Below are 27,359 nucleotides of genomic sequence, written 5' to 3'. Positions count from 1 at the left end.
TCATTAGCAACACAACTGTATTTATTGTACTGTAAATTCACAAAGAAGTGGTATGCAATTTAAAATAAGATCATCCTTAAGGATATTTGAAAATTAAAAATTAATATGGGTTTTGGGGGTGATGTTTTACATATCTTCCTCCACACCCTGTAACTAGAATCAAGGCTCTAGATATTGGTGAGAGGGCTACATATAAAGGTCTATAAGGTAGCCACCATTACATAATGATATATGATGCACTCTGCAAGCCTATCTTATCCTTGAAAATTAAAATGTATTTTAATTAATAGATAGACATTTGTCTTTCCTCACAGTAATTCCACTCAAAAACAAGAGAGTGATGAGTATAGAAGACAAAACCAGCTGGATAATTTACACAGATGAGCTTTTCTTCTTACTTAGTGAGGAACAAAGCATAGTTGATAGCTTGGTGGAATATTGGTAAACCCAGTATGATTGGTCTTCATACTAATTTCATTTGGATCTCCAACTGGTTTGAGGGTGAAATTCTGTAATATGGTGGTAAAGAACAAGAATAACTCCATCCTTGCCAGGCCCTCTCCAAGACAAGACCGTTTTCCTGGAAAGAAATAAAATTGTGCTCACAAATCTTCACACAATATCAGTGTCAGCCAAAGTGAAAAAGCCTTATTGGACCAGGGAAATAGTGGGTAAGGGAGTAAAAGAGATGGATACAGATGGGCTAAAATGGTGAGAATTCCTGTTGGGAGTTATATCTGTCATTAGTGGTTACTACAGGGCAGGAAGGAATTTCCATTCATACGATTTTTCCCATGATGAGCCCTTGTGCAGTGGATTTTACAATGGAGTCAGAATTCCACTAAAAGAAAGAGGCAGATGAGCCAGCCAAGAGGATCAGCTCATCTTTTGAGGAGCCTAAGAAGAAGCCAGACCTTGAGAATACTAGAAAAGACAATGTGTGACAGGCCATTGTGGGGCAGTGCATCCTCAGGAAAACTACCAGGAGGGAGACTGGCTAGAAGAGGGTGATAGGGGATATGAGATTCTCCTTTCAGAGTAAGAGGTAGCATTTGGAAGGTTTTCTTTTTACCAATGGAAAAAGGCATGAAGTAGTCACTTTTCTTGAATTTCCCATTCTGATCCAGGAAGTGCTGGGGGTCAAACTTTTCAGGATTGGCAAACTCTTTGCTGTCCCTCAAGACTGGAAACAGCAATGGGTAGATGGTTGTTCCCTAAGGGAAAGAAATTCCAGGGGAAAATCAGTTATCATCATGACTATCCCTTTTATGCCATTTCCTAGAAACTTTAATGGCTCCCTAATGTTTCTAGTACAAAATGCACATTCCCTTGTGTGTGGTATAGACTGAGATGCCAAGCCATTGAGAATATGCATAGACTTCACTCTAGCTTTCCATGTTGGTGTCTCCATTATTGATCCCATCATGCCCTCCTTGGAGGTCCCGCTAAACTGATCAAACTTCTCTTCCCCATCCACAAGGCTCCCTGTCTGGTTTTCATGCCTTTATAATAGTCATATCCCAAGCCTGGAAGGCACTGCTTGCTAACTTCAGCCTTTTAGAATCTCCAACTTTCTTCAAGGCTTGGCTTGGATAGCCCTTCATAAAGGAAGCTTTGACTAAGGCCCTCAGCTATTTATGTTCTCTCCTCAGTTCCTTACTCTCTTTTTCATGTCTGTACCTGTTGCCAGCATGACTGTGGGCAGGATATCTGAATTTTCAATGCCCCAGACAATGCTTAAAACCTCTAGGAGTGGAACCTGAGGGAGTTTCTTTATCAGGAAGCCAATCTGCAAATCAAATCACAAGTTGTGTCTGAAGGAAAAAATAACACTTTGGGAAGACTTTTCAGGTTCCAAATTTTGCTCCCTCCAGGAGAAGCCAAAGCCCTGAATGATGAAACCTTCTCTTCCAGCCTTTTGTCTATAGCACTTGTCCCAGCTGTTCTCTTATAGTAGGTTCTTATTGAAGCCTTGATGATTTGAACTGAACAATTCACTCAATTGGGTATATTAAATGTGAAAATAGGTGGGTTGCTCCCTTCTTTTCTCAAGGGGAAATTCTTCTGCTGATTCCTGGTTAAGAAACTTCAATCTAATTCAATTCAATTACTAAGGTTACTTAACCACCTTGCAAAGCTGTACTTCAGAATCTAAAGACCTAGGTCTAATCTCTGCTTCAACACTTTTAAATTACCTTAATCAAGTCATTTGATCTGAGACAGGCAACTCCATCTATACAATCAAACAGATAATAGCATCTACACAACCTGCTTCATAGTCTAGTAAGAGAAAATGATATTTTAAAAACTTCACTTGAGCAATCTCACTCTATTATAGTCCTTATATGTTTTCTTTCCAGTGTTGCTGTGGTCAATGAAAAGGAAGAAGAACAGACATAAGTATAAAGTTTCCTCTCATTTATTTCAGCACCACATCCAAGTTAACTGTTTGTAATAACAAAGGACTACCTTAAGGAGCACATCATGTGAGATCATTACAAAGGGAATCAATTTTCTCGTGTGTAGAATTAAATCACTGGACCAGATGATATTTAAGATCTCTTTCAACACTAGATTCCATTCTTCCATGACTACTGACCTTAGGAAGGACATATTGTTGAAACTGGATGTCCTGATTCACTGCATGGGGCACGTTGAGAGGTGAGAGGTTAGAGAATCTTTGCACTTCATGTACCACAGCATCCACATAGGGCATATCTTGTCTGTCCTTTATGGAAGGAACTCGATTAGGTCCAATCACACGATCAATTTCCTCTTGAATTTTTGCTACAGAGACCAAAAATATAAATAAATACTGAACTCTTGTAATGAGAGTTGAAGATCTTCTCCACCCATTAATAGACCCCAGGTGGATTCCACTGGAGGAAGCTTAATTAAGGGAGTCTTGCTTTGTAGGAAGACTTCATATTTAGTTAATTTCTAATGAGTCACTGGGTCATGAGGGTCGTGACCACCTCCAGCTGTAAAAAAGTGTATACTTACTCTGAGGTGAAGTTTTGCTTTAGGGACTTACTCATTGGAAGAAGGTTCATGTGCTAGATGAGGCTCTGGGTAGCCATTATGGAATTTCCCCAGTTTGAAAATCCAGATATTGGTGCTTCTCTCTCTAGTAACTATGTACATAAGCAGTTGTCAGACAACTGCCTCTGTCTGTTGATCTGTGAAGTATGTATTGCTTATAGTTACAGTTAGAAACCCTGTCTGTTGGTCTTTACTTCCTCTGCTTGTATTTTCTATATTGGTGAATGTAATTAAAGATGATTGTTGACCCCTCAAAAGTTGCTTTTCTCATATAAAGGAAGATCTAAGAACCTATGCTTGCAGGCATCCTGGATGTGTCAGGGTGCTTGCTGCTACAACTCCCTGGTTTCTTAGGAATGCCCAACAGAGCCTGTGACCTAAGATGACTCTCAGATGGAGTTAGTGTCTTCCTTCTACTACTCAGTTAACTCTTCAAAGGGTTAGCAATAGAATACCTTTCCGTGGTTTGCTTGATAGGAGTCATGAAGAATTGCTTTTACATTCCTTTTTAGACACTCTCTGTATAAATTCAGGTAAATCATTAAATCTGTCTAAACCTTATTTAGCTCAACTGAAAAATGGGTATCAGAAATTATCTGTCTTCTAAGGTTCCTTACACCTCTGAAGCTATTATTCTGTGATTTTTAGAAAGGAAATAAAATCTGCACCTCCCTTACAAGGCATCAAATAAAATAATATGACAAGTGATTTTCAAACTCTACATCTTTTATACTGATACCTTCTGTCATTGTCAAAGAAAATGGATGTCTTCATTTGAATTTAATGGTGCTAGTGATTTCATTTTCTTCCTAATTTGAAGCATTCACCAGGTATATAGCTCAACTCCTGTCTCAATGTCCTAAAGTGCTGAGGCAGAGGAACTTAGCATTAGAAATCATCCCTTTTCACCTAGGGCCATCCATACTTGAACAGGAATCACATTTCCAATGGAATGAACAAAGGGTCACCCAGCCTTTGATTGAGAATCTCTACTAAAGGGGAACTTACTACCTCAATAGCAAGTGAGAAGGTTTTGGGAGAACTTTAATCATTGCCCAATCTTTCTTTAAATGAAGCCTCGATTTGTCAATTGTCATTTTCTATCTATGGCTCCTAGCTTTGTCTCCTTGGATCCAGCAGAACCAGCCCTGGCAGAATGCAATCCATTTAAGGAAAGGGGGTGTTTCATTTGAGTCTTTTTATCCTAAGCATAGAACTGAGGGTGCACTGTGGGAACTTAAGTCATGTTTGTTAGAATGAATTCAATTCACCATCACAGACCTTCACATACTTACATAATTATCAGTCCCTGTCCAAGGGTTCTCTTTTCTCAAATATACTACCACCTGATCTGTTGCTGATTTGTGTGGGAATCATAGAAATCCAAAGGGCTGAAATATGGTGCCAGCTCCTGAGTAAGGTGAAGGCCTGAGAAAACAAGCCTAATCAGTAAACAGTGCAGTTCTTATACTTTACCTTGGACCTCAGGATGTTTCAGAATGAGCAGCAGGCCATATCTTAGGGTGCTGCTTGTTGTCTCTGTTCCTGCACGAAAGAGGTCTGCTGCAGTCATTTTTAGATTCTCCAGGTCAAATTCAGAGTGAGGATTATCTTTTTCCTTAAGGACAGGTACAAAATAAATGAAGTAATGAGAGACAGTAGGGAAAATCATTAGTAATCATATTAAGTACATGAAGTTTGATCTAGAATCTCTGCCCACTTTTACTTCAGTACCCTAAAAGACCAGAACTTTTCCAATATCCTTAGACTTCCAGTGCCCTACAAAAGACTTGTTCTTCCCAGACAACTTCCTTCCTGCAGTAATATGACATAGTGGACAGAGAACTAGGGTGTGAATGAGGAAGATCTTGATTAAACTTTAGCTTCAGCTAAGGGTTAAGTATCCATGGGAAAGTTACTTACTGTCTCTGGGCCTCAGTTTCCCATATGTAACATGAGAGAGTTGGATCCCTTCCAACTCTCTATTTATTATGTGTGATACATATGGTATGGTGAGGACCTGATCAAATAACTAATTTAAAATCCTAATAACCAGGTAAATGATCCCTCAGGCTAATACTTTCCCCACAAGGCAAAACAGCATCTTGGTTTTAAAAAACAACAACAAGAAGAAATTTCAGGTTTTCAGAATGGGGAATTGTGAGAAAACTCTTGGGACTGGAGAATGCAGAATTTCAAATGTTGTAGGGAAAATGAACCAGCCAACCTGTAACTGATCAGATATCACCTATAAGTGGTCATTCAGCCTCAGCTTGAAGACTTTCACAGATGGGGAATATATTACTTAATGAAGAAGTTGATGTCATCTTTGTACACTATCCCCATCATGTGAAATTGAAATGTGTCACTGCAACCTCAAACCACTGTAATGAGTTGTGTCCTCTGGGAGGGAGGAAGCAAAGCATTCTAATTCATTTGTTTGAAAGCCCTCAAAGTTAGGTATCTGCTGAGCTTCATTTCAACTCACAAATTCTGTGAACATCTCTGAAATATGCCAACTCATAAGATATAGGGCTTGGAAGAACCTTGGAGATGATTTGGACAAACATGAAGGAAATTATGCCCTAGAGAGGTGAAGTGATTTTTTTTCAAAGTCACACAGAAGAAAATGGAAAGGGATGAATGCTCGAATGATCAAAATGGTCAGGATTCTCCAAAATTGAGAAGATTTAATACCATTTTGCGTGGAGCAGAAATGAAGTTGTCTGTGGTCCAAAAAAGAAGAAAAAAGAGGAATTAAGAAAAAAGAAGGAAGGAGGGAAGAAAGGAAGGAAGGAAAGAAGGAAGGAAAGGTTGAGACAAAATGTGACTTGATTTTCTACTCAAATCAACTGACAGTGAAACTCATGAAGAATGGAAAATGAGGAAATAATCAATACCACGACATAAAACAATGAATATAGAATATATAATCCAGAACAAGTATTGAATCATCTCTATAAATGAGAAAAACAAGGGAGTAAGTGTAATAGGACTCTCAGAAATAAAGGAGCAACATCCTAGAGACAGCTAAGTGGCAGGATGGAAGGAGTGCTGGACTTGCATTTAGGAAGATCTGAATTCAAATTCAGCTTCAAATACTTTCTAGCTTTGTGATAGTGAGCAAGTCATTTCACCTCTGTCTGTCTCCACTTTTCCATTTCTAAAGTAGGGGAAACAATAGCACCTACCTCTCAAGGTTGTTGTGAGGTTGTAGTGAGAGAATATTTTCAAAGTGCTTTGAAATTTTTAGGGTCATCTAAATGCTAACTATTACTATGAAAGTGTTTCACAAAGATAAAGAAAAGAATTAAAGGGAGAAATAAGGATGAAGAGTGGGCTGAAATAGCAGGTCCCCAAAATAAAAAAAAACATATCTATATAATTTAAAACATACAACGAATAATTCCTTTAATATGAAACTGACACATTTGGTACTGGAAAATTCAGACATTTTGGAAACTCAATGTAGACAACAATGTTGGAATAACACATTGGCTCTCTACAAGCCAAAATGATCTTGAACATGGGGCTTCAAGAAGTAAATTAAGGTTCTTAGAGATCTTACAAATATGGAATTAATCTTAAATCCTGCATGCAATACTTCAATAAAGAAAAACTATATCATTTTTAAAAACTAAGGACAAAAGTATATTTATAAAATTCTGAGGTCATCAAAAAGAAAGAAGCATCAAGCTGAAAACCTCACAAAGTGTAGTATTCCAACATTACATCATCAGCACTAAACCAGTGTTTTGGGCATGATAAGTATGCCCTTTATCTATCAAGAAAAATAAATTTGAATGAATTGTGTCTGAGAAATCAGAGATTGGAAAACAATATTATCAAAATCAAAGCCGATTAAGTTACAGTTGTAAATAATCCTGCAAATATGAACTTAACCCTGACAAAATAAGATGGACTTATAGCCATCAATAGTATGAAAATGAGCAATTTTGAAAGATTTAAGAATTCACACCAATTCTATTATAAAGCATGGGCACAGAACACTAACAAAGAAGAATGTTATCTTCTAAGAAAGCTGATAGATGAATATGCAAAATGGGACACATAATTTTGGACATGGCAAATATGGAAATTTGTTTTTACTGATCATGTTTATTTGTTAACAAGGATTTTGTTTATCTTTTCTCCATTGCAGGAGGAAATAAATATTAGAAAGAAGAAGATGAAAAAAGGGTGGATTTCAGATATTTCCTAAAAAGAATTCAAAATGAGTCAGGTGTATGACCTGGAATACTTCAAACCAGATGAACATTAGGTAAATAAAAATTTAATAAGAAAAACCTAAGCAATGGAAGCAATACTCTTATGCTTTTATTTTAATTTAACACTTTTTAAAAATCTCCCACTGGCTCAGTAAAAGAAAGGTAAAAATTCTAGTGACAATAGAAATGAAGTGCCAATATATCTAGGGAGGACATTAAAAGAGTCTTCAAAGATTGTTGTATTTCTTTCTAGTGAACACTTAAGTGCTCTGTACTATTTGAGATTTTTTATCAGTATATTAAATCAGTCAGTCAATAAATATATATGAAATATGTTTTATGTGTCAAGAAGAGTTCTGGATAATGGTGATATAAAAGCAAATGATAAAAATAACTCAATCCCTTTGCTTTAGGAGTTTATATTCTACTGAAGGAATGCAACATATTGAAAGACAAGTACATATGGGATCCATAAATAATAAATACACTGAGATTTTGGAGTGGAATGCAAACAGCAGGAGGAAGAAGAGAAGGCTACTTGAAGCAGGTAGCAGCTCCATGGGGAAGGATGTTAGACCTGCGAAGAGTTGAGGAAGGAGAATGACAACATTCTAGGCATGGGGGCAAAATTATATAAAGGCAAAGAGACAAAAGATGGAATGTTGTGTAAAGGGGAAAACAAGTGGGCCAGTTTGAGGTTGGGAGGGGGGAAATGCAGAAGCAGCCTAGAAAGAGAGGCTGGCAGGAGATGGTGAAGGGCTTTCGTTGCCAAACAGATGAGTTTGTGTTTTGTCTTAGGAGCCCTGAAGTTTTCTGATCACAACAGTGAACCAGTGAGTCTTGCGCTTTGCATGGTAACTGTGTCAAGAATGGATTGAGTCCGGATGCCTGGAGAGCTGGTAGGAGAGAACTGGCATTATCTAGGTGAGAGACGATGGTGACCTGAAGTAGGGTGGTTCTGGCATCACTAAAGAGAAGAAAGGGTTAAGGATACTACCAAGATGGTGTTGGGGGAGGGAAGACAATTACTCTCTCCTCCTTGCCCCCACCCCCACATGATCATGAATTATTTGGATAGTTCAGATACTGGTTAGCACTCCCAAAATGATTTTTCCTTCCAGTGTATATTTAGTTTAGATTTTACTAACATTTATTTTACTTCTTTACTAATAAGCATTTATTGAGCATTTGCAATGTGCTAAGCACTTGGAAAATATTATCTCATTTGATCTTCACAATGACCATAGGAGGTGGATGTTAGTATTTTATCCATCTGATAGTTGAAAAGACGGGGGCAAAAAGGTGTTAGGTGATTTGTCCAGGGATACACTGCTCTAAAGCAGCTGTCTCCAGATTTGAACACAAGCTTTTCTGACTTCAGGATCCGGACTCTTTCCATACCACTACCTACTACCTCTATCAATGTGAGTGTAACTATGTGTCACTAGAAGGATTAATTACAATGTAGGGCTGATGTCCTCATGGCAACTCTGAGGAAATTTTCCTTGTCAGGGAACAGTATGGGATACCATAAATGCTTCATTTATTTATTGAATTGTTTTGTGGGTTTCTGGGAGACTTTTGCATGTTTTTCATTTTTGTGTAGGGCAAAATTAAGGTTGCCCTCCTCCTGAAATTAATTTTGACTGCTTTTATACGATCGAGTTATTGTTATCATTTCAATTAATATGTAGTATTTATAGAAGATTTTAAGGTTAACTATTTGCTTTGGAAAGTGTTATTTTGTCTTCATAATCATCCTGGGACTTAAATACTATTATCCCCATCTTAAAAATGAGGAAACGAAGACAAACAATAGCAATAAGATGTGCCCAAGATTACAAAGCTGGAAAGTACAGGAATTTGACTTTGAAATCAGTTTTTTTGACTCCAAGTCCTCCTCTGCAGCTCCTTTCTCCTTTTTAAAGTTTGTTTTGTATTTATTTGTTTGCATATTATGTCCTCCATCACATTGTAAGTTCCTTGAGGGTAGGGGCTGTCTTTTGCCTTTTTTTTTTTTTAATTGTTAAAACTTAGCAGAGTGCCTGACACATAGTAGGTGCTTGGTAAATGTTTACTAACTGATTCCTATTATCATTCTCCAAAGCAATATCCTCCTCCAAACAGGAAAGCCCACATCAGCAGCTCAACATCCAGCAAAGTGGATGTTTTCCTATCTCATTTTCCATACGGAATTCAGAGAAGGGACATAAACCAAATAAAGTCTAATTACAAGAAAGCCAATGGCTTCCTTGGGGTATGTGGATACCTTGAGACTCTCCATGTCCCTTCCTGTGCTTTGAAGAGATTTGTCAAATTTTTAAATCTGCTAAATTTGTTGATAATTCGTATAAAAACAGCCTTGTTCAAAGAGCAAAGTGCTTCCCGGATGTGTCCTACCTGCAGCATTTTGGAGAGAAAGCAGTCAATGTAGTCTTGTGGGTTGTTGGGGTCCAGTAACTTTTGATGCTCCTTCACTCTTTCCACAACGAAGCATTTTACTTCCTCAATATTTTTAAAAATTGTTTTATGTGTTCCAGGTAGGTGTGCTCTGAATGCTGGTAAAAAGTTGTAGAGCTACACAAAGACACCCCCAAACCCAAACAAACACAAATGAGTTTATTGTCATGAAAAATCAACTTTAAATTTCTAATTACAAACTATTTCATTTTATTCAAAGGCATTAGACTTTTTTCTCATTTTAATTAATTTTTTCAATAACAAAATGTATTTTCTTTCCCATTTTTACTGCACAATTGGAAAAGAAAGAAAGACACATCTATTGAAACACATATACATAGTCAAGCAAACAAATCCCCACCATGGCAATAGCCAGAAATTCGTGTCACATCTTCCATCTTGAGTCCATTCCCCAATCCGTCATGAGGTGGGTCGCTTGGCTGACTGTGCTTCCTCTGAAATTAGTATGAGTCTTTGCATTGTTTGTTACTTAGACTTGAATGGTATTTGTCCTTGTAGTGCTGTTGTAAACTAATTCTGCTCACTTTGTTGTTGCTGCTCAGTTGTTTAAGTTGTATCTGACCCTTTGTGACTGCATTTGGGATGTTCTTGGCAAAGATCTTGGAGTGAGTTGTTATTTCCTTCTCCACTTCATTTTACAGAGAAAAATAGGGTAAGTGACTTGTCCAGGTTCACACAGTTAGTAAATGTCTGAGGTGAAATTTGAACTCAAAAAGATGTCTTCCTGACTTCAACCCTGACACTCTATCCACTGTGCCACCTACCTGCCCGTTCTACTTGGCATCTGTTCCTAAAGTTGTTCTAGGTCTGAAACTTTCACTTTCATCATTTTTGACAATATAGTGAAATTCCATTGCATGCATATGCCATAATTCATTCAGCTATCCAACAATTGATGAATATCCCCTTAATTTCCAGTTCTTTATATCCACAAAAGGCTGCTTTCAATATTTTGCATATAATTTTCTGGTTTTCATATTTTCTTCTTTTAAAAAAATTCTCTTTGAGTTCAGGTGAAGTAGTGGTATTGCTGTTTTAAAGGATATACATAATTTACTTCTCTAATAATGTACTAATATACATAATTTACTAATCAATGGATATATAAATTTACTGATATGGGAGGGATAGATCCACATTGCCTTCCAGATTTCCTGGATCAGTTCACAGCTACACCAAAGAGTAACTCAATGTGCTGTTCTTCCCACAGTCCCTTTAAAATGTGCTATTTACCTTTGTTTAAATGAATTTGAAAACAGTTGCAAGGAGAAGTCAGGACTTGTTCACATTTTAAAGAAAGTCATTTGGGGCTAATTTTTTATGACAACTTCAAAAGGGCAGTGAACTGGAAGAATGTTTTTTTCAAGTCATCCACTGAGCAAAGACTTGGTGTTAGTTATAATGAGCAGGTTCTAGCAACCAGGAGCAGACAAAACATCTCACCTTATTTGGACAGAGCAAGTTTCAGGGTTATGTACAACAGAGGTAGAGAAGTTAGAAGTTGTTGACTTCACTGAACTTCAAGGAGAAACAATTTCATTTCTGACTGAAATGACTATGGAACAGAGAAAGAAACCTCAGGACAAGACAATGCTTCTTTCTTTGCAGAAATGGAATTTTGGCAGGGCACAGTGCTGCCACGTTCTAATTGAGGTGGCGATTAGAATTGGGAGGAGGAGAATTAATGAGAGACTTCAGAAAAAAGGAAAGTTCTAACCTTCAGAGAAGCTAAGCCCTTGAAGGGATAGGGAGAGAGAGTTTCTGTGCAGCAAAAGTGTAAAATCAATTTCTTTCCATTTTTTGTTTATCAGGTAATAAACTTTACCTTTCCATGCCTGTTGAGTTGAAAATAAAAAATAGTGTAGCAACAAACATTAATAGCCAAATAAAACACAAATCCCATTGTCTATGTCCATAAATTTTTGTCTCTTTCCGAATACTCAATATTTCAATTTTCTTTCAGTTAACAGCATATTTTATCCTGGATCCTTTGTAATCAGCATTGGTCATTGCATTGATAAGACTAAGTAAGTCTGTTACGGGTTTTTTGTGTTTAAAATGTTGTTGCCGTTGCATAAAATGATCTCCTGGTTCTGCTTGTCTCAATCTTCATCAATTTACCCATTTCTTTCAAGGCTTCCCTGAACTCATTACTCTCATTATTTCTTTAAGTAAAATAGTACTTCATTAAATTAATATAATATAGTTTTTCAACCATTTCAAAATTGATGTGTAACCCCTCAAATTTAAGTTCTTAGCCCCAACAAAAATTAAGTATATTTTTGTAAACATATAGGCTTTTTACTTTTTCTGTGAGGTCTACAGAGGAACTGATGGTTGAAAGTTTAAATGACTTTTGAGTTTAATGACTTTTAAGACACTCTTCCAAATGACTTCCAGAATGACTTCACAAACACTACATTAATGTGCCAACTTTTATGCAGCTCCACCAAAATTTGTCATTTACTATTTTGTCAACTTTGCTAAATGAGAGTAATATTTGCTTTAATTCTTACTTCCTCTAATTATTAATGATTTGTAACAAATTTTTTCATATGGTGGCTTGTGACTTGAATGTCTTCCTTTGAGAAATGTTTGTTCATATCTTTTGTTCATTTATCAGTTGGAAAGTGGCTACAATCAATTTGAATCAATTCTTCATAAATCTTGTCAATAATACCTTTTTCAGAGAAAAATATTGCAAGTTATGTTCTACCAAGTTAGTTTCCCTACTAATTGCAACTGCATTGATTTTGTTTGTGCTAGCAATTTTCAGTTTTACATATCAAAATTGTTCCTTTTATCTTTTGTGGTTCTCTAGCTTCATTTTTTTGTCATAAACTCTTTCCATATGCATACATCTGGAAGATAATTCCTTCCTTTTATCTTTAAGTTGTATGTGATGTGATATTTTATATATGTCACATGCAATTTGAAGGTAATCCTTATCTATAAGATATGAACTCTTGGTCCGAACTGTTTTTTACCAGGATAATACTTAGTTTCTCCAGCACTTTTTTGTCAAATAGTGATTTTCTATGCTATGAGCTAGGGTTTAGGCTGCCAGGTTAGTTTTTTTCTAATTGCATTATATCCTATCAAATTTCCCTGATCCATTTATCCATTTTCAAGTATAGTGACATCATTTTGACATCTGGTACTGCCAGACTCTCTTCTCCAGTTTTCATGATTTCCTTGAAGTTTTTGACATTTTGTCCAATAGATGAATATTATCACTTTTTCTAGTTCTATTAAGTAACCCTTGGATTTGAGTGGCATTTATAAATGAATAAATTGAGTTTTTATTACATTGGTTCAGCCTGCCTGTGAGCAATTAAGATTCCTTTAATTATTTAGATCACTCTTCATTTCCATGTAACAGAACTTAATACTCTGTCCAAATCCCAAGAGTTACATAAATCTTCTCCAATCTAAATTGGCAAAAATCTCAAAATTAATTTGTCCATTGTTGTACTTCCCACTAAGGAGACCAGAGGGCAGAATATTATGTGCTTGTTCAAAAGAAACTGATATTAAAGTTAAGGGGGAATCTAATTACCTTGGAATTGCCAACATAACAAAGAAGGCAAGTAGACATCAAAGTATCCAATTAATTCAACTCAGTTCACATTAAGGTAATGAAATACATCACACATTTATTCAATGCTCACTAGGAATGAAGTACTGTGTTAGACTATGTTGATATTGACAAGAACGAAGCAGTCGTCATCCTCAACAAATTCACATGCTGCCAGAGAAGGTTTTAGCTAGAGTATGTATTCTAGACTGTAAGTGGAACAGAATATGGGCACAGAAAAAGAAAGCTTGTTTTTGTCTGGAAGAGGATACTTAGTTCTAGCTTCAATGAATGAAGCTTTGATCCTAGACTAGAACACCCTCTGAGTCAGTGTAGGCTGTCAACCTAAATGGCTTGGCCATATAACTTTAGTCAACTCTCCTCCTTTTTCTCTGGAAAATGTCTAGGGAAAGTTCTTTGTTGAGAGTTATTTTACTTGGCCACATTAATGAACACTATTCAAGTGAGACTGTACCAGGCCCCAATCAGACATTTCCTTACATGTTAAATTTTTATATGACCTAGAACTAGTTTGAATGACTACTAGAAACAGACTATCTACCCCCCAGCATTTTATCTGAGACATAAAGATACTACATGATATTATTGTCTATGTTGAATGGTGTGGGAATATGTGAGTGTGTGTGTATGTGTCTGTGCGTGTGTGTGTATGTGTGAGTGTTCTCATGGGTGATGGAAATCTTTCTAAAGGGTGAGAGCCTATGGTTTACTGATCCTGTTTCTGAAGCTCAGGAAATAATTACAGAGTAAGAAAAGAACTCTGATCTTACCTGTGACCATGGTTTGCTAAAAAGTCGAAAGTTTTCATTTAATAAGCGCATCAGATGTAGAAATTTTGCATCATTGTACTTGAATCGATCACGAAAAAGGATAGAGCAGATCACATTGCATGGGGCACAGCCAAGGATGAAAGTGGGATCGGTGGGCTGACCTAATGTAGAAAAATTTACCAAAGAGGGGGGGAAGCAACTTCAGTAAGAATGTTTCTAATGAGGTAGAGCCTGTGCATCTCTGCTACTCATATGGTACTTAGTTCCTATAAGGCTAATGTATATTGTTCTACACCATCTCTTTTACTGCTTATTGGGAGGGCAAGTATGCTTATAATACCTGAATACAGGAAAAAAAGAATGGAGTTCTCTGTCCCAGTAGAGTTATTAACTTGTTCAGTCAACCAAGGCAGAGATTATAAAATAATTCTAAATACCATTTAGAAATGGGAATGATTGAGCAGTTGGACCCCACATGCCCAGGAGCAAATAACCAAAAACTAACCCTTTGTTTTCCTGAGTTCCTCCACCAGACATTGGGCTTCTTCTTGAACTCTCTCTTCAATGGATCTCTTCCCCATCCCAAAGTTCCTTAGGGTCATGAGAGAAAACCTGCGGATTTGTTTCCACCTTTCTCCATGACTGAAAATAACACCTAGACAAAGGAGAAGAATATGACATTGATCACTCTAACATGAGAGGTGGGGGAGGAGTATAGTGACTGGATTTTCCAGCTTAGTCCACTGATTGAGTTTAATTTTATTCAATTCAGCCCCAAATGCAATGGTAACATGGCAAGTAACAGGTAACTACCACATAAAGATTTTGCGGTGGGTGCTGGAAATTGAACAATAAAAATGAAAGCAGTAACTATATCCAGAGGGTTATGTTCTACTGCATATACTCTGTCATATATTTTCCTTTTCTGTTACTCTCGCATAAACTGAACTTACCTTTTCCTTTGGAAAAATCGTCAAATATTGGTACATCTCCTCTCTCCATAAAAACATCTCCATGATCAATTAGAGCTTCCTTGGTAACATTATATCCATGGAGCACCACAACAGGCTTGGTTCCAAAATAAAGAGTATAAATGGGGCCATATTTTTCAGCCAGCTGTGAAAAGAATGCCAAGAAATAGGATGAAGGTCAGTGTGAAATCTTAGAAAGTTGGGATTTATTCCCACAAGTGTTTTGTACCATACCAGTGCCTATATATATGCATGAGATTATATGATATTAATGAATTATGGGTATATAAAGGCATAAGCTGTGGGGCAAAGAAGTAGTATTCTCATTCCTTTTAGTTTACTCCTTGGGAAGCCCTGTCCTTATGTGACATAGTATTTTTCTCAAGTAGAATCTCCCTTTGTGCTCCATTGGTACCTATCTAGTGTGAAGAGAATACAAAAAGGCTCTGGGGTCAATGTTTGGTAGATGACGTATGGCGGTTTTGTAAGAGGAAATGGGAAATAGTTACACAGATTGCAGAGGGGATTGGCATCTCCTAATGAAAGTTAACTACTCTCATTGCTTCTCCTCTAATTTTTTAATTTTTTTTTGCAATAATTCTTTAGTCATAGCTGGTCAATTCCAACTGATGATTCCAAAGTTATTACTGTTCTTAGCATTGCCAATCTGATAGTCTTATCTCAATCTACATTCTTTTATACCTCTTTACGACAATTGACGCTATTCTGCTCTTTGGGTTTCTTACATCAGTCTCTCTGTTTCTCTCTATCTCTATCTATGTCTCTCTCTATGTGTCTCTCTGTTTTTTTCTCTTATTTACATTATTACACCTTTTTAATCTCCTTTGCTCAATCATAATCTATATTGAAATGTGGATTTTCCCCATCGTTCTGTCCTGGGCCATCTTTTCTTTCCATACTTGCACTTGGTAACATCTTTATCCCCATGGAGATAACCCCCAGATCTATACATTTTGCCCTACTATCTCTCTTGAATATCCACATGCATACCATCGTCAATAAAAACAAAATAGAATTCACTCTCCTTACCCTAATGATCCGTTCTCTTCCAAATTTTCTTATTCATGACTAAGATGCCACTATATAGGCAGAGGTCTTATCACTTCTCTCCCTGGATCAACAAACTTCAGTGGTTCCCTATAGCATTTGGGACCAAATGTAAACTTCCTTGGTATTTAAAGGCCTTTGCAACTGGGCTGAAACCTTTCCAATTTCATTATTCCTCTTTATTTATTCCATAGTTTAGATAAATTGACTTTTTTCCTCTTTCTCACACAGTACTCTTATCACCCATATCCTTGCCTTTGCAAGGCATTTGGGAGCCCTATGTTCTGGAGGCACTTCTTCCTTGCTTCTGGCTCTTGCAATTACCTGTTTCCATCAAAACTTAGCTCAAGTACCTCTTTCTGCATGAGGTCTTTCCTGATACCTCTCTGCACTGCCTTCCCTTGTAAACATTACCTTACATTTATTTTCAGCATTTATGTTTACTTTGCAAATTCTCACATTTCCCCTTTGGCTTACTTCCCAAATCTATATCCACACTAGAATTATTGCCCCTCCAATGGATGAATGCTGAAGCTCTCTGAGTTCTACAAGAGTGAGCACAAAATTATTATACTATTGCAGTGTTATACATAGAGAGGGTGACATATGTAGAGTATGTAAGTCATTTTTCTTTTTCTCCTAGGTCTTTATCATGAATGTGTGTGTGGACACACACATGCTTTTTGTCTCATTCAAATGTGAAATCCTTGAGGACATGGATCATTTTGCTTTTGTCTTTGTAACCTTAGTTCCTAGTGCAACGTCTGCCACATGGCACATGTTCAGTGATGACTTTTTTGTTGATTGATTAAGTTCTGGCATATTCTTCCTAGATAAAAAAGCCCTAGTCCCAATAATGTCTTCATTATATGCTATCTGTTTGTGGAGAACAAGTCTACCTAAGATCAACATAGTATTTAAGTATTTCTTAATCATTTACCATTTTAAAAACTCTTCTATCATTTTATTAGGTTACTCCCTTTGTTATTGGTCACTGACAAAGTTATTTAATCCCTAATCCCATTTCCCTGTAAACTATGGGTTTTATTGCACAATTTTGAATAGTGGGGTGATTGGGGGAAATCATACAACATGTTATTGCAGGAATAGATGTATATAATTTTGCTGAAATATTATTTCATTCTAAGCAGTGAAGAATGGGTTAGTCTCAGAGAAACACAAGAAATCTTGTGTGAACTGATATAGAACCATGTGACCAAATCAAGAAGAACTTATATGTTAAAAGCAACATTATAAGAACAAAAACTTTGAAAATCTTGAGGACTATCATCAGCATAGTAAGAAGCCACCATGCCAAGGGATTCATAATGAAACATGCTATACACATCCTGAAAGAAATGGGATAGATTGGGGTTCAGATGGAGATACTTTTCATTCATAGATAATGCAGGAATTTGTTTTGCTTGGCCACATATTAGCTACAGGGATCTGATTTTCTTTGTAAGGTGGGAGCTTCAGGCAGGATGAGAAAAGATGAATTTCCTTCCACAGAAAAATGTGAATATAATTAATTAAGTAAAATTAACTGTTCTCTTACTATTTCCTTATTTCTCTTGAACATCACCTCTCAGTCATTTTTTCCCGTTATTTCCAGCACATAGTTCATTTTCCTCGGCAAGAAAAGCATAGTCAAATAAGGAACACCTGACTTTGCCCCCTCTCTGTTGTCATTATTGTCCCATGAACGCCAAGCAAATGTCCTTTTCCATAGTTATCCTGCTTTTCCCACACAGAAATTTAAAAACCAACCCTCCTTGTTGTAGTTCATGACATTATTTTTATCAAATTGTGAGAGACGCTTAGGCCCATTTTCTCCTACCCAGCCTTCTTTCTGCAGGTTTCTTTCCAAATAAGTTTAAAGCCAGGACTTTCGATCTTCTATCACTTTCATATCTCTGTGAAAGAAGGACAAGAAGTTACCCTGGCATTATCTGTTCTTAATGAAGGCATGGTAGCTTTTTGTAATCATTGTGATCTTTTATTGATGTTCAAGAAATATCTTTTCAGTGATCCACTCTCAAAATTATCCAGGAATTGACATAAAATTAATTGACCTTTTTTTTTTCACAGGCTCTGGATTTTTTTCCCTTTTTGAAATTTGGCTTCAGGATGACTTGAGGCTAATGGTTCCATTAGGCATCAAGAAACAATAAAGCAAAGTAAAACTACCCCTCCCTGCAAAATGGAGAGAAAAATAGATAGCAAACTGAGTAATCAAGAAATTTCTGCAGACTATCTCAGTTTCTTCTGGTTCTCCTGTTACATGCTTGGCTGCTTATTCTGAATCTGCAGTGCTGGATCATCTTAAATCTCCTGCCCACTAAGGCTCTTTTCTGGCCCCTCTTTCCTTTTCACTCCCATGGAGATTCCATGGAGATGCCATTACACTTTATAGCTAGGTGACCTCAGTGTCTATGGTTTCAATTATCATTTATAAGCAGAAGATTCCCACATTCATATAACTAGGGTATCCCTTTTGAACTCCACATATCTAGCTATTGAGAAGTGGATTTCTCACCCTGGATATCCTATTGGTATTACAAACTTAATATGTTCATGATACAAGTCATTTGTTTTCCCCTAAAACTACACTTTCCTCCAAACATATCCATTTTCCTTGAGGGAACCCAATAGGCAGACTTCATTTGGAGGCACCTCCATCAACCCTGATTTTTAGGTATGGGTTTATGTCTGACTTTTCATTCTTAATTATATCCAATTAATTGTGGTCAAGTCTGGTAGATTCTATCTTCGTGTCTCCCACATATATTCTGTCTTCCATCCTTACTTGTTTTCTGACCTAATAAAGACTCTCATCCTCTCTACCTTACTTAGATTACTGTAATAGACTTGTGAAACTGGCACCTAAACTACTTAACCCAATAAGTAACCTAGAGGGGAAGAAAAAATGGAATGTGACCATCAAACTACCACTAAAATCCTTTGGAAATCAAGATAGCCCAGAACTGTTACTCAAGAGCCTTTGGGATGGCCTTTTCACATCAGTGATTCCTCCCCTTAGACCTGAGGTTCCCAAACTTATTTTGCCTTCGGTCTCTTTTTTAAAAAACTTATTCTGTGGCCCCTTGGAAATGAATTTTCCTCAACCCTTCAATTTTTAAAAAAAAGACGCAAAAGAATTTCTTAGATGATACAACTTATGTTTAATAATTTATTGAAAATTTGTGGTTTCCAAGTTTTTTTTTTATTTCTATGACATAGTGTCTTAATGTTAAAATGTCATTACATGCAGATATTCCTACAAATGGATGCTGGACTTCACAACCTGAAATGTACTATACACTCACCTGGCAACACTTGCTTGTTAAGACCTGTGGATTGACAGCACACTGATCTGTTACAACTTACATTTTATGTAGTTTATTTTATTTGTTTATTTTTAAAAAGTAAAAAAATAAAAAGTTTATTTTGTTTAGAAAATAATGTAAATAATACGACTTTAATTCTGTTTCACAACAGATAAAACACGTACAAGAGGTTTTTCAGATTTTTCTTCCCTTCTTTTCTTATGCTTCCACTGCTAACTTGTCTTTATTCAATGCTCCATAACTGCACCAGAGGCTATGATCCCCTCCTGGATCATCCTGGTGACCCGCATTGCATGGTATCACCCCCTTTGGGAACTTTTTTCCGTAGACTGTTGGCTTTTCTTTTTGCCCAGGCCAAGCAAGAATCCTTTCACTGAGGGGCGATCACTATGAATAAGGGACCCAACTTCCTCAAAACCATCACTTCCAATTACTAGACAACTGATCCTGGAAGGCAGGTAAGCCCAAGATTCCTGGGAGTGGCAGTCCACCCTGCAAACCACTGTTCCTACTTCCATTCAAGCCACTCCCAGCATCAGCCCTGGAAGCAAAACTCCAGCAACTGCTTTTGTAGGTGCTGAAGCCATAACTACTGAAGACTGCAAAAGAAAATGGTTCAGTATCAGAAAAGATATGACTTTTATCAATGGAATTGATGTTAAATGTGCTGTATTGCTACCACTTTTGTAAATTTGCCCTAAGAAGAATCAGACCTTTCCTAGTGATATAGACCTGAAATGTCATACTCTGTATTATCTCCACCATACTGAGCACATTGTAAGTACTTAAGTATTGATATTTTTATTCATTCTTTCAGTGGGTTCCAACTTCAACACCCTGGGCCTAATATTTCTCCTTTGTAATGAATAATCCACACAATTAATAACTCAATATTCCTGTGGCAGAATTCTGACCATGTCATTCGTCTTTTCAAAAGTCTTCAGGGGCTCCCTACTGCTTCCCTAACATGGCACTTAAAGACCTCCACAGCTGGCTCCAATCTAATTGCCCAGATTTATTTTGTACTACCCCTAATCCCATGCTTTACATTATTGCCCAATCCACTTGCTCGTTATATAGTTTCTTGCCTTTGCCCAGAATGTCTCCCATGCCAGGCATTCATTCCCACCATGTCGTCCAATCAGAATATGTTATTTCCCTCAGGGTCTAGCTCAGGTGTTCTCTTTGACTTGAAACTTTTTTTTGTATCTTCCAATTACAAGTGTTTTCTCTGTAATTTAATTACCTTCTAGTTATACGAATTTGTCATATCCTTCTTTTAGAAAATAAGCACTAGGAGGACAGGAACAATTTGCTTTCAAAGTGAGATGTTTTCATTCACTATATGTTTTTCTCCTGTGCCTGCCACTGTGCCTGGCACATAGTAGGTACTGAAGAAGTTCTCATTCATTGACTGATTTATTTTTTCATTTCCATCAGCAGAAAGTAGTGTGATGCATTACAAAAGACAAATACTTTACCCTATTGTTGAACTTCTTTTTGTTTTTTTATTTTCAGCGTTCTACAATAACTACCATATAACTTAGATTTTTTTCCCTCCCTCCCCCTCCTTACCTCCACCACCCCTCTCTCTCACCAAGATGGCATGCAATTTTATATGGGTTCTGCACATACATTACTATTAAATACACTTTTACCATACTCATGTTGCAAAGTTTTTAATTTTAACTAAAATTTATTTTTAATAAGAATTTTAATTCTTATTAAAATGAATGGGAGAAATCCTAAAACAAACCAAAACATAATACAATAGAAAATGATCTGCTACATTCTGTAGTTGAATTTCACAGTTCTTTCTCTTGATGTGGGAGGCATTTTGCCCTAAAAGACCAGTGGAAATTTTTTAAGTCCTTGCATTACAATGAAGTGCTAAGTCTACCAGAAAAAATCCTTGCAAACTGTGGTTGCTGCTGTGTACAAAATTCTCCTGGCTCTGCTCCTTTCACTCAGCATCAGATCATTTGCCTGTCCATTCCTCTCTGAACTCTTCCTGTTCATCATTTCTTAGGGCACAGTACTATTCTATGACATTCATATACCACAATTTATTCAGCCATTCCCCAATTGATGGTCATCCCCTTGTTTTACAGTTTTTGGCCATCACAAAATATATCAATGCTATAAATATTTTTGTACATGTCGTATCCTTTCCCATTTTTATAATCTGTTGGAGATACAATCCTAGAAGTGGCATTGCTGGGTCAAAGGGCATGCACATTTTTCTAGCCCTTTGGACATAGTTCCAAATTGCTCTCCAGAATTGTTGGATCAGCTGACAGCTCCACCAACAATGAATTAGTGTTCCAGCTCTCCCACATCTTCTCCAACATTTATCATCTTCTTGCTTTGTCATGTTAGTCAATGTGATAGGTGTCCTGTGATATCTCAGAGTTGTTTTGATATGCATCTCTCTAATAAATAGTGATTTACAGCATTTTTTCATATGACTATAGACATCTTTTCATTTCTTCCTCTGAAAACTACCTTTTTATATCCTTTGACCATTTATCATTTGGGGAATGACTTGTGTTCTACATTTGACTCAGTTCTCTCTATATTTAGAAATGGGGCCTTTATCAAAGACACTTGTTGCAATAATTCTTTTCCAGTTTTCTACTTCCCTCCTAATCTTGGTTGCATTGGGTTTGTTTATGCAAAAACTTTTCAGTTTAATGTAATCCAAATTGCCCCTTTTGTACTTCATAATACTTTCTATCTCTTATTTAGTCAAAAATTCTTCCCTTCTCCATAAATCTGATAAATACACTATTCCTTGCTCCACTAATTTGTTTATAGTATCAATCTTTATACCAAGATCATATATTCCTGTGCACTTGATTCTTGTGTAAGGTGTCAGGCATTGGTCTACGTCTGGTTTCTGCCACACTGTTATCAAGTTGGATAAACCCATGGACCTCAACTTCTGGAATAAGAACTTGCTGTTCTACAAAAATTTCTGGGAAAACTGGATAATATTCTAGAATTTCTTTTGCTATCAGAGTTTTGACAAAACTGTCAATTCATGCCTGACATCATTGAGAATGGATTTATCATTCATAACACCCTTGATTATACTCTCCATAAGCTAGGACTCTAAATCACCATGAGTCCTGATTCAATTATTTATTTGAAGTGTTTGTGTCACATCCCCCTTCCAACACACACAGAGACATATTCCAAGCAGCTAGGATCCAAACCCCAAATTCTGTCCCTTTACCTGTGAGAATGTTTCACTCAGATTCTTGAAATCCAATTGCAGGATGTTACCAATAAAGGGTAGAGGAGTGGGACCTGGTGGGAGCTTCCTCCTTTTGAATCGTTGGTTCCATAGGGACACAGAGAACAGGAAAAGGACACAAGCCAGAAGGGCAGTAGTGGTGAGCACCCAAGGATCCATTGCCCTGAGAGATGGTCCTACAGCTCTCAGGGGTACTGGATCAGTTACCGTACTTTTATAATCATTTGTAGAAAACAAGGGGAGGGAATGCCAGGCCAATAAACAGATAGTTTTTGTAGGCAATCTGGATTAGTTTTCCATTAACTTTGATTGATTTTATGGTCTTTGGACACTGACGTTAACCTGGAAATAAATTACATGGAGAGAGTGGGAGGAAGGAAGGATTATATCCATCTCTTCTTGTTGGGAGATCACAAACTGTCAATAATAAAATTTCTACAGGTATATGAATGTGTATTGACATAAGAAGGGAGAAAATATTGAAATTCAACCTGAGAGGAGGTGGAGGTGGATTTCATATGGTCAGATCCTGCATGCTTAACCTCCCATTAAAGAGCTTATGCCCTATCTTCTTGTCTCCTAAGCTACATTGGGCTTAACTGACTTCTTAATCATGCTTATTGTTTCTCTACCTTGAAGAACATTCCTCTTGAGAGAGAAGATGGAAAATAAATAGATATTGACATGTCCTGCTTTCTTTCTGTACTCTTTGAGTGGTAGGCCATCCCCCCTAGGGGTCCTCACCACTATCTTTCTCTTTTTCACTGTTCTTACTCAGACCTTTTATGTTTCCCAAATTTTTACAACCTTAAATGTCTTCAGAGCTTTAGTCTTTCTGACCCTGATCTTTCAGGTTGATATCTTTTCTGGTATCAGTCATTGAAAATACTCACCATCCAACCATTCTTGTTACATGCCTTCATCTACTAATGTCACTTTAAGCCCAGTCTGAACCTATCTCTCTTACTGACCTGCATAGATTACCTGCCTCATTCTACCTTGGAGGATAACCATAGATCTCAGACTGAGACTGTAATCATAAATCCTTTTATTCTTGGTGGTCTTCCAATTTATATTGATATAGAACTCATTTCTCTGTTCGTACTGACCTCTGTTTTGTGTCACGTTCAAGACTTTGAGCATCCCATTGGAATGTATTCCTTGCCCCATATTGCACTTTCCTGCAGATCTTTAAAGTTCCATAGGTAATATAATATGCCTTCAATGGTCAGTACACAGAGAGTACTTCAGGAAGGACTCTAGGTAGGGTCTCAGCTAGTCACCTTTCACTTATCTTCCTCTTTTTCGTTCACAGAAATTCCATTCCCTGGCAAACTTTGACTAAAGTCTCTTGTTCTGTTGGAATAACGGGGATACTGAGAGTTTCAAAAAGAAAATACAAAGATAAAGAGTTAAGATCACTGCCCAAGCGTATGCTCAGTCTATCTCCAGAGAGTTGGTTGTTAAAATCTAAGTGTGATCATTTATGCTGTGATCATGTGAGAAACACCAGAAATCAGCACTTGATTTATTGTTTTATTTTTAGACTTAATAATGAAGAAAATGGTAATAGTTAAGTCTAAATCTAAAAGTATGACAAGTGTAATTTTTTTCTGGAAATCTGGCTATTTACCAGGCTACTTCTGAACCCTGCCTCTTTGGAGGGTTTTAGGTGTCCTGACACAAGAATTATCTACCCTGCAAAGATATGACTGTCTTACTATATCACTTGTTCGAGGGAGTTCTTCCTCTGGTTATATCTCAGAAATCTTAATTAATGTTATAATAATAATATTTATGTGACACTTTCTATGTCCCAGACACTGTGTTAAAAACTTTATAATTATTTCACCTAATCCTCACAATAATATGAGTAACTATGTGTTATCATTTTCCCAGTTTAACAAATGAGAAAAGTGAGCCAAATGGGAGTTAAGTGGCTTAATAATAATAGCAGAAATACCATACTGCCTCTATTCCATTACCATTCTGACCTTGGTCCCTAGACCTAAGTTTCCTTCCCTGATTACTGAGAGCATTGGGCTAGAAGAAATAGTCCTTATTTTTTTTTTCATAAGATTGTGTCTGAACATTTATTTTTATTTTTTTATTATTTTTATTATTTTTTAATGTTTAACAATCACTGCCATACAATTGAGATTTTATCCCCCACCCACCGACCCCCCACTACCCCCCTCCCTCCCCACGACTGCATACACTTCTGTATAGGTTCTACATATACTTTCCTATTGAGTATATTTTCTCTATAGTCATGCTATGTAGTCAGACTAAAATAAATGAAAGAAATCGTATAACAAATCAAAACATGATTCACAAACACATACACATACACAAACATGATCTGCTACATTTTGTGAATGACTTCCATATTTCTTTCTCTGAGTGTGGAAGGCATTTTGCCTTGAGAACCACCTTTGCGATTTTTTTTTTTATAAGAATTTTTTGCGTTATTACAAAATTCCAAGTCTACCAGAAAAAACTCTCTCACACTGTGGTCATTGCTGTGCACAAAGTTCTCCTGGTTCTGCTCCTTTCACTCAGCATCAGGTCATATAAGTCCTTCCAGGCCTCTCTGAAGTCTTCTTGTTCATCATTTCTTATGGCACAATAGTACTCCATTACATTCATATACCATAATTTATTCAGCCATTCCCCAATTGATGGACATCCCATTGACTTCCAGTTTTTGGCAACTACATAGAGTGCTGCTATAAATATTTTTGTACATGTGGGACCCTTTCCCATTTTTATGATCTCTTGGGGATATAGTCCTAGTAGCGATATTGCTGGGTCAAAGGGCATGCACATTTTTGTAGCCCTTTGGGCATAGTTCCAAATTGCTCTCCAGAATGGCTGGATGCGCTCGCAGCTCCACCAACAATGAATTAGTGTTCCAACTCTCCCACATCCTCTCCAGCATTTATCATTTTCTTGTTCTGTCATGTTTGCCAATCATATAGGTGTGATGTGGTACCTCAGAGTTGTTTTGATTTGCATCTCTCTAATCAATAGTGATTTAGAGCATTTTTTCATATGATTATAGATAGCTTTAATTTCTTCCTCTGCAAATTGCCTGTTCATATCCTTTGACCATTTATCAATTGGGGAATGACTTGTATGATTATACATATAAGTCAGCTCTCTATATATTCTAGAACTAGTGTTTCAACAGTGAACCCTTGTGATCTTGTGATTTCCCCACACATGCCTTACATAATCCTCACCACCCAGTTTAAAGATTAGGAATTGCTAGTGAAATGATCACAAGGGATTTACATAAGATCATACACCCAATGAGTGACACACTGAGTTGGGATCCTCCCTGAACTATGAACTCAACCAAAGTGAGATGAGTTTATTTCTTTGTTTATAGGAGACATGGACCCTGGTGACCACTCATGGACTCTTTTGAACTTGGCATGAAATTATGAGGACTTTTAGCTTGTTTAAAACTAATCCGTGTGCCTTATTCAACACTGGTGTGAATTATTTCCTTCTAATTGCTTCCAGAGAGATGGAAAATACATGGTGCTAGGACAAGAAAGAATGAAAGTGGATTATAAAGGGAGATCACTTGGCATCAACCTTCTGATTATTATTATCAGGGAGATACATGTTCTGGAAAGTTTCTAGCACTGTCATGATGGAGAGCCAGAAGGGTTCCATTTGGGTGGTGAGGTCTTTCAAGTGCTTCCATCTGGATGCATCAAATCCCCAACACTTGCAGAGCACTCTGGACATGATGGAATTCCAACTTCTGTGTTGAGGTTCAGTTAGGAGGTAACAAAGGGAATATCTACATCATTATCAAAACTTTATATAGCTTTTAAATTCACACACAGTCATAATTAGAGCATTTTTAGTGTAAAATGCAGTTGATCATTGGTAAAATGCAGATGATTCTTAGATCATCACAAGTTTCCTGTGAGGTCAGAAGTGCACCTCATGAGTTAGCTTGGTATCCAGGGAAGGAACCCAGACTTGGAGTCAGAAGATCTGGTTTCAAATGTCAGCTCTGCTGGTGACTCCCTGTGTGACCTTGGTCAAGTCACTTGCCCTAACTAGGGCTTCAGTTTCTCATGTGTCAAATGAAGCCATTGGCCTCAGTGACTTCCAAGTTCCCATTCAGCTCTAGATTTAGGACTCTTTTAAGCATTTTATGATTTCCCAAGGTCTTTACAGACATTGTTTCCTTTAACTCTCATGAGAATTCTGTGAGGTGAGTGGGGCAAGCATTACTCAGCTCATTTTTCAAATGCAAAATCCTGGGCCCTGAGTCATTCAGTGATTTGTGTAACAAATATGTTCAAGCAGGAACTGGCAGAGCAGAATTTGCAGGCATACCTTTTAACTCCATATAAAGCTTCTCCTACCACAAAACCCTCTTATGATCATGCCAAGTATGTGCTATGTCATTCTTAAATGTGTGATTCCATTAGGGACTGAATTTCTGTTGATAGATGTCCTCTCCTAACGCACATTGCCACTTTCTCTGAAACATTCTGCTAGAGAATTTTCTAGGTATGCTAAGATGGTAATGACTAGTCAAAGGCTACATAGCCAGTAAGTC

At 37.1% G+C, this 27,359-nt stretch overlaps 1 protein-coding gene across 2 annotated transcripts; it reads right to left on the bottom strand.

Annotated features, from left to right (window-relative positions):
• Nucleotides 1–22,980, bottom strand: LOC140517379 (cytochrome P450 2C23-like). Of its 2 annotated transcripts, none has more exons than XM_072628572.1 (9): nucleotides 22,748–22,980; nucleotides 15,074–15,236; nucleotides 14,626–14,775; nucleotides 14,121–14,281; nucleotides 9,672–9,848; nucleotides 4,519–4,660; nucleotides 2,600–2,787; nucleotides 1,073–1,214; nucleotides 1–580 (listed from the first exon to the last, which is right to left on the bottom strand). In XM_072628572.1, exons 1-9 carry the CDS (start codon nucleotides 22,925–22,927, stop codon nucleotides 399–401), a joined length of 1,485 nt encoding a protein of 494 aa, XP_072484673.1. In that variant the 5' UTR covers nucleotides 22,928–22,980; the 3' UTR covers nucleotides 1–398. The 2 variants fall into 2 exon arrangements, with proteins under 2 accessions (XP_072484673.1, XP_072484674.1); XM_072628573.1 differs by lacking the exon at nucleotides 22,748–22,980 and adding an exon at nucleotides 17,718–17,756.
• Nucleotides 22,981–27,359: the final 4,379 nt, after the last annotated feature.

Source organism: Notamacropus eugenii, chromosome 1 (assembly GCF_028372415.1).
Source record: "Notamacropus eugenii isolate mMacEug1 chromosome 1, mMacEug1.pri_v2, whole genome shotgun sequence".
In the NCBI taxonomy this organism is placed as follows: domain Eukaryota; kingdom Metazoa; phylum Chordata; class Mammalia; order Diprotodontia; family Macropodidae; genus Notamacropus; species Notamacropus eugenii.
Note: the sequence above shows the minus strand (reverse complement) of the source record. Positions and strands in the feature narration are given on the sequence as shown.

What these genes read in the sequence shown, in the direction of transcription:
- LOC140517379 (XM_072628572.1), bottom strand. Translation starts at nt 22,927, where the DNA reads ATGGATCCTTGGGTGCTCACCACTACTGCCCTTCTGGCTTGTGTCCTT. An exon ending in TTCTCTCCAAAATGCTGCAG is followed by an intron (nt 4,661 to 9,671) that starts GTAGGACACATC and finishes CCTGTCCTTAAG; the next exon opens with GAAAAAGATAATCCTCACTC. An exon ending in CTTCATGCCTTTTTCCATTG is followed by an intron (nt 581 to 1,072) that starts GTAAAAAGAAAA and finishes ATTTCTTTCCAG; the next exon opens with GAAAACGGTCTTGTCTTGGA.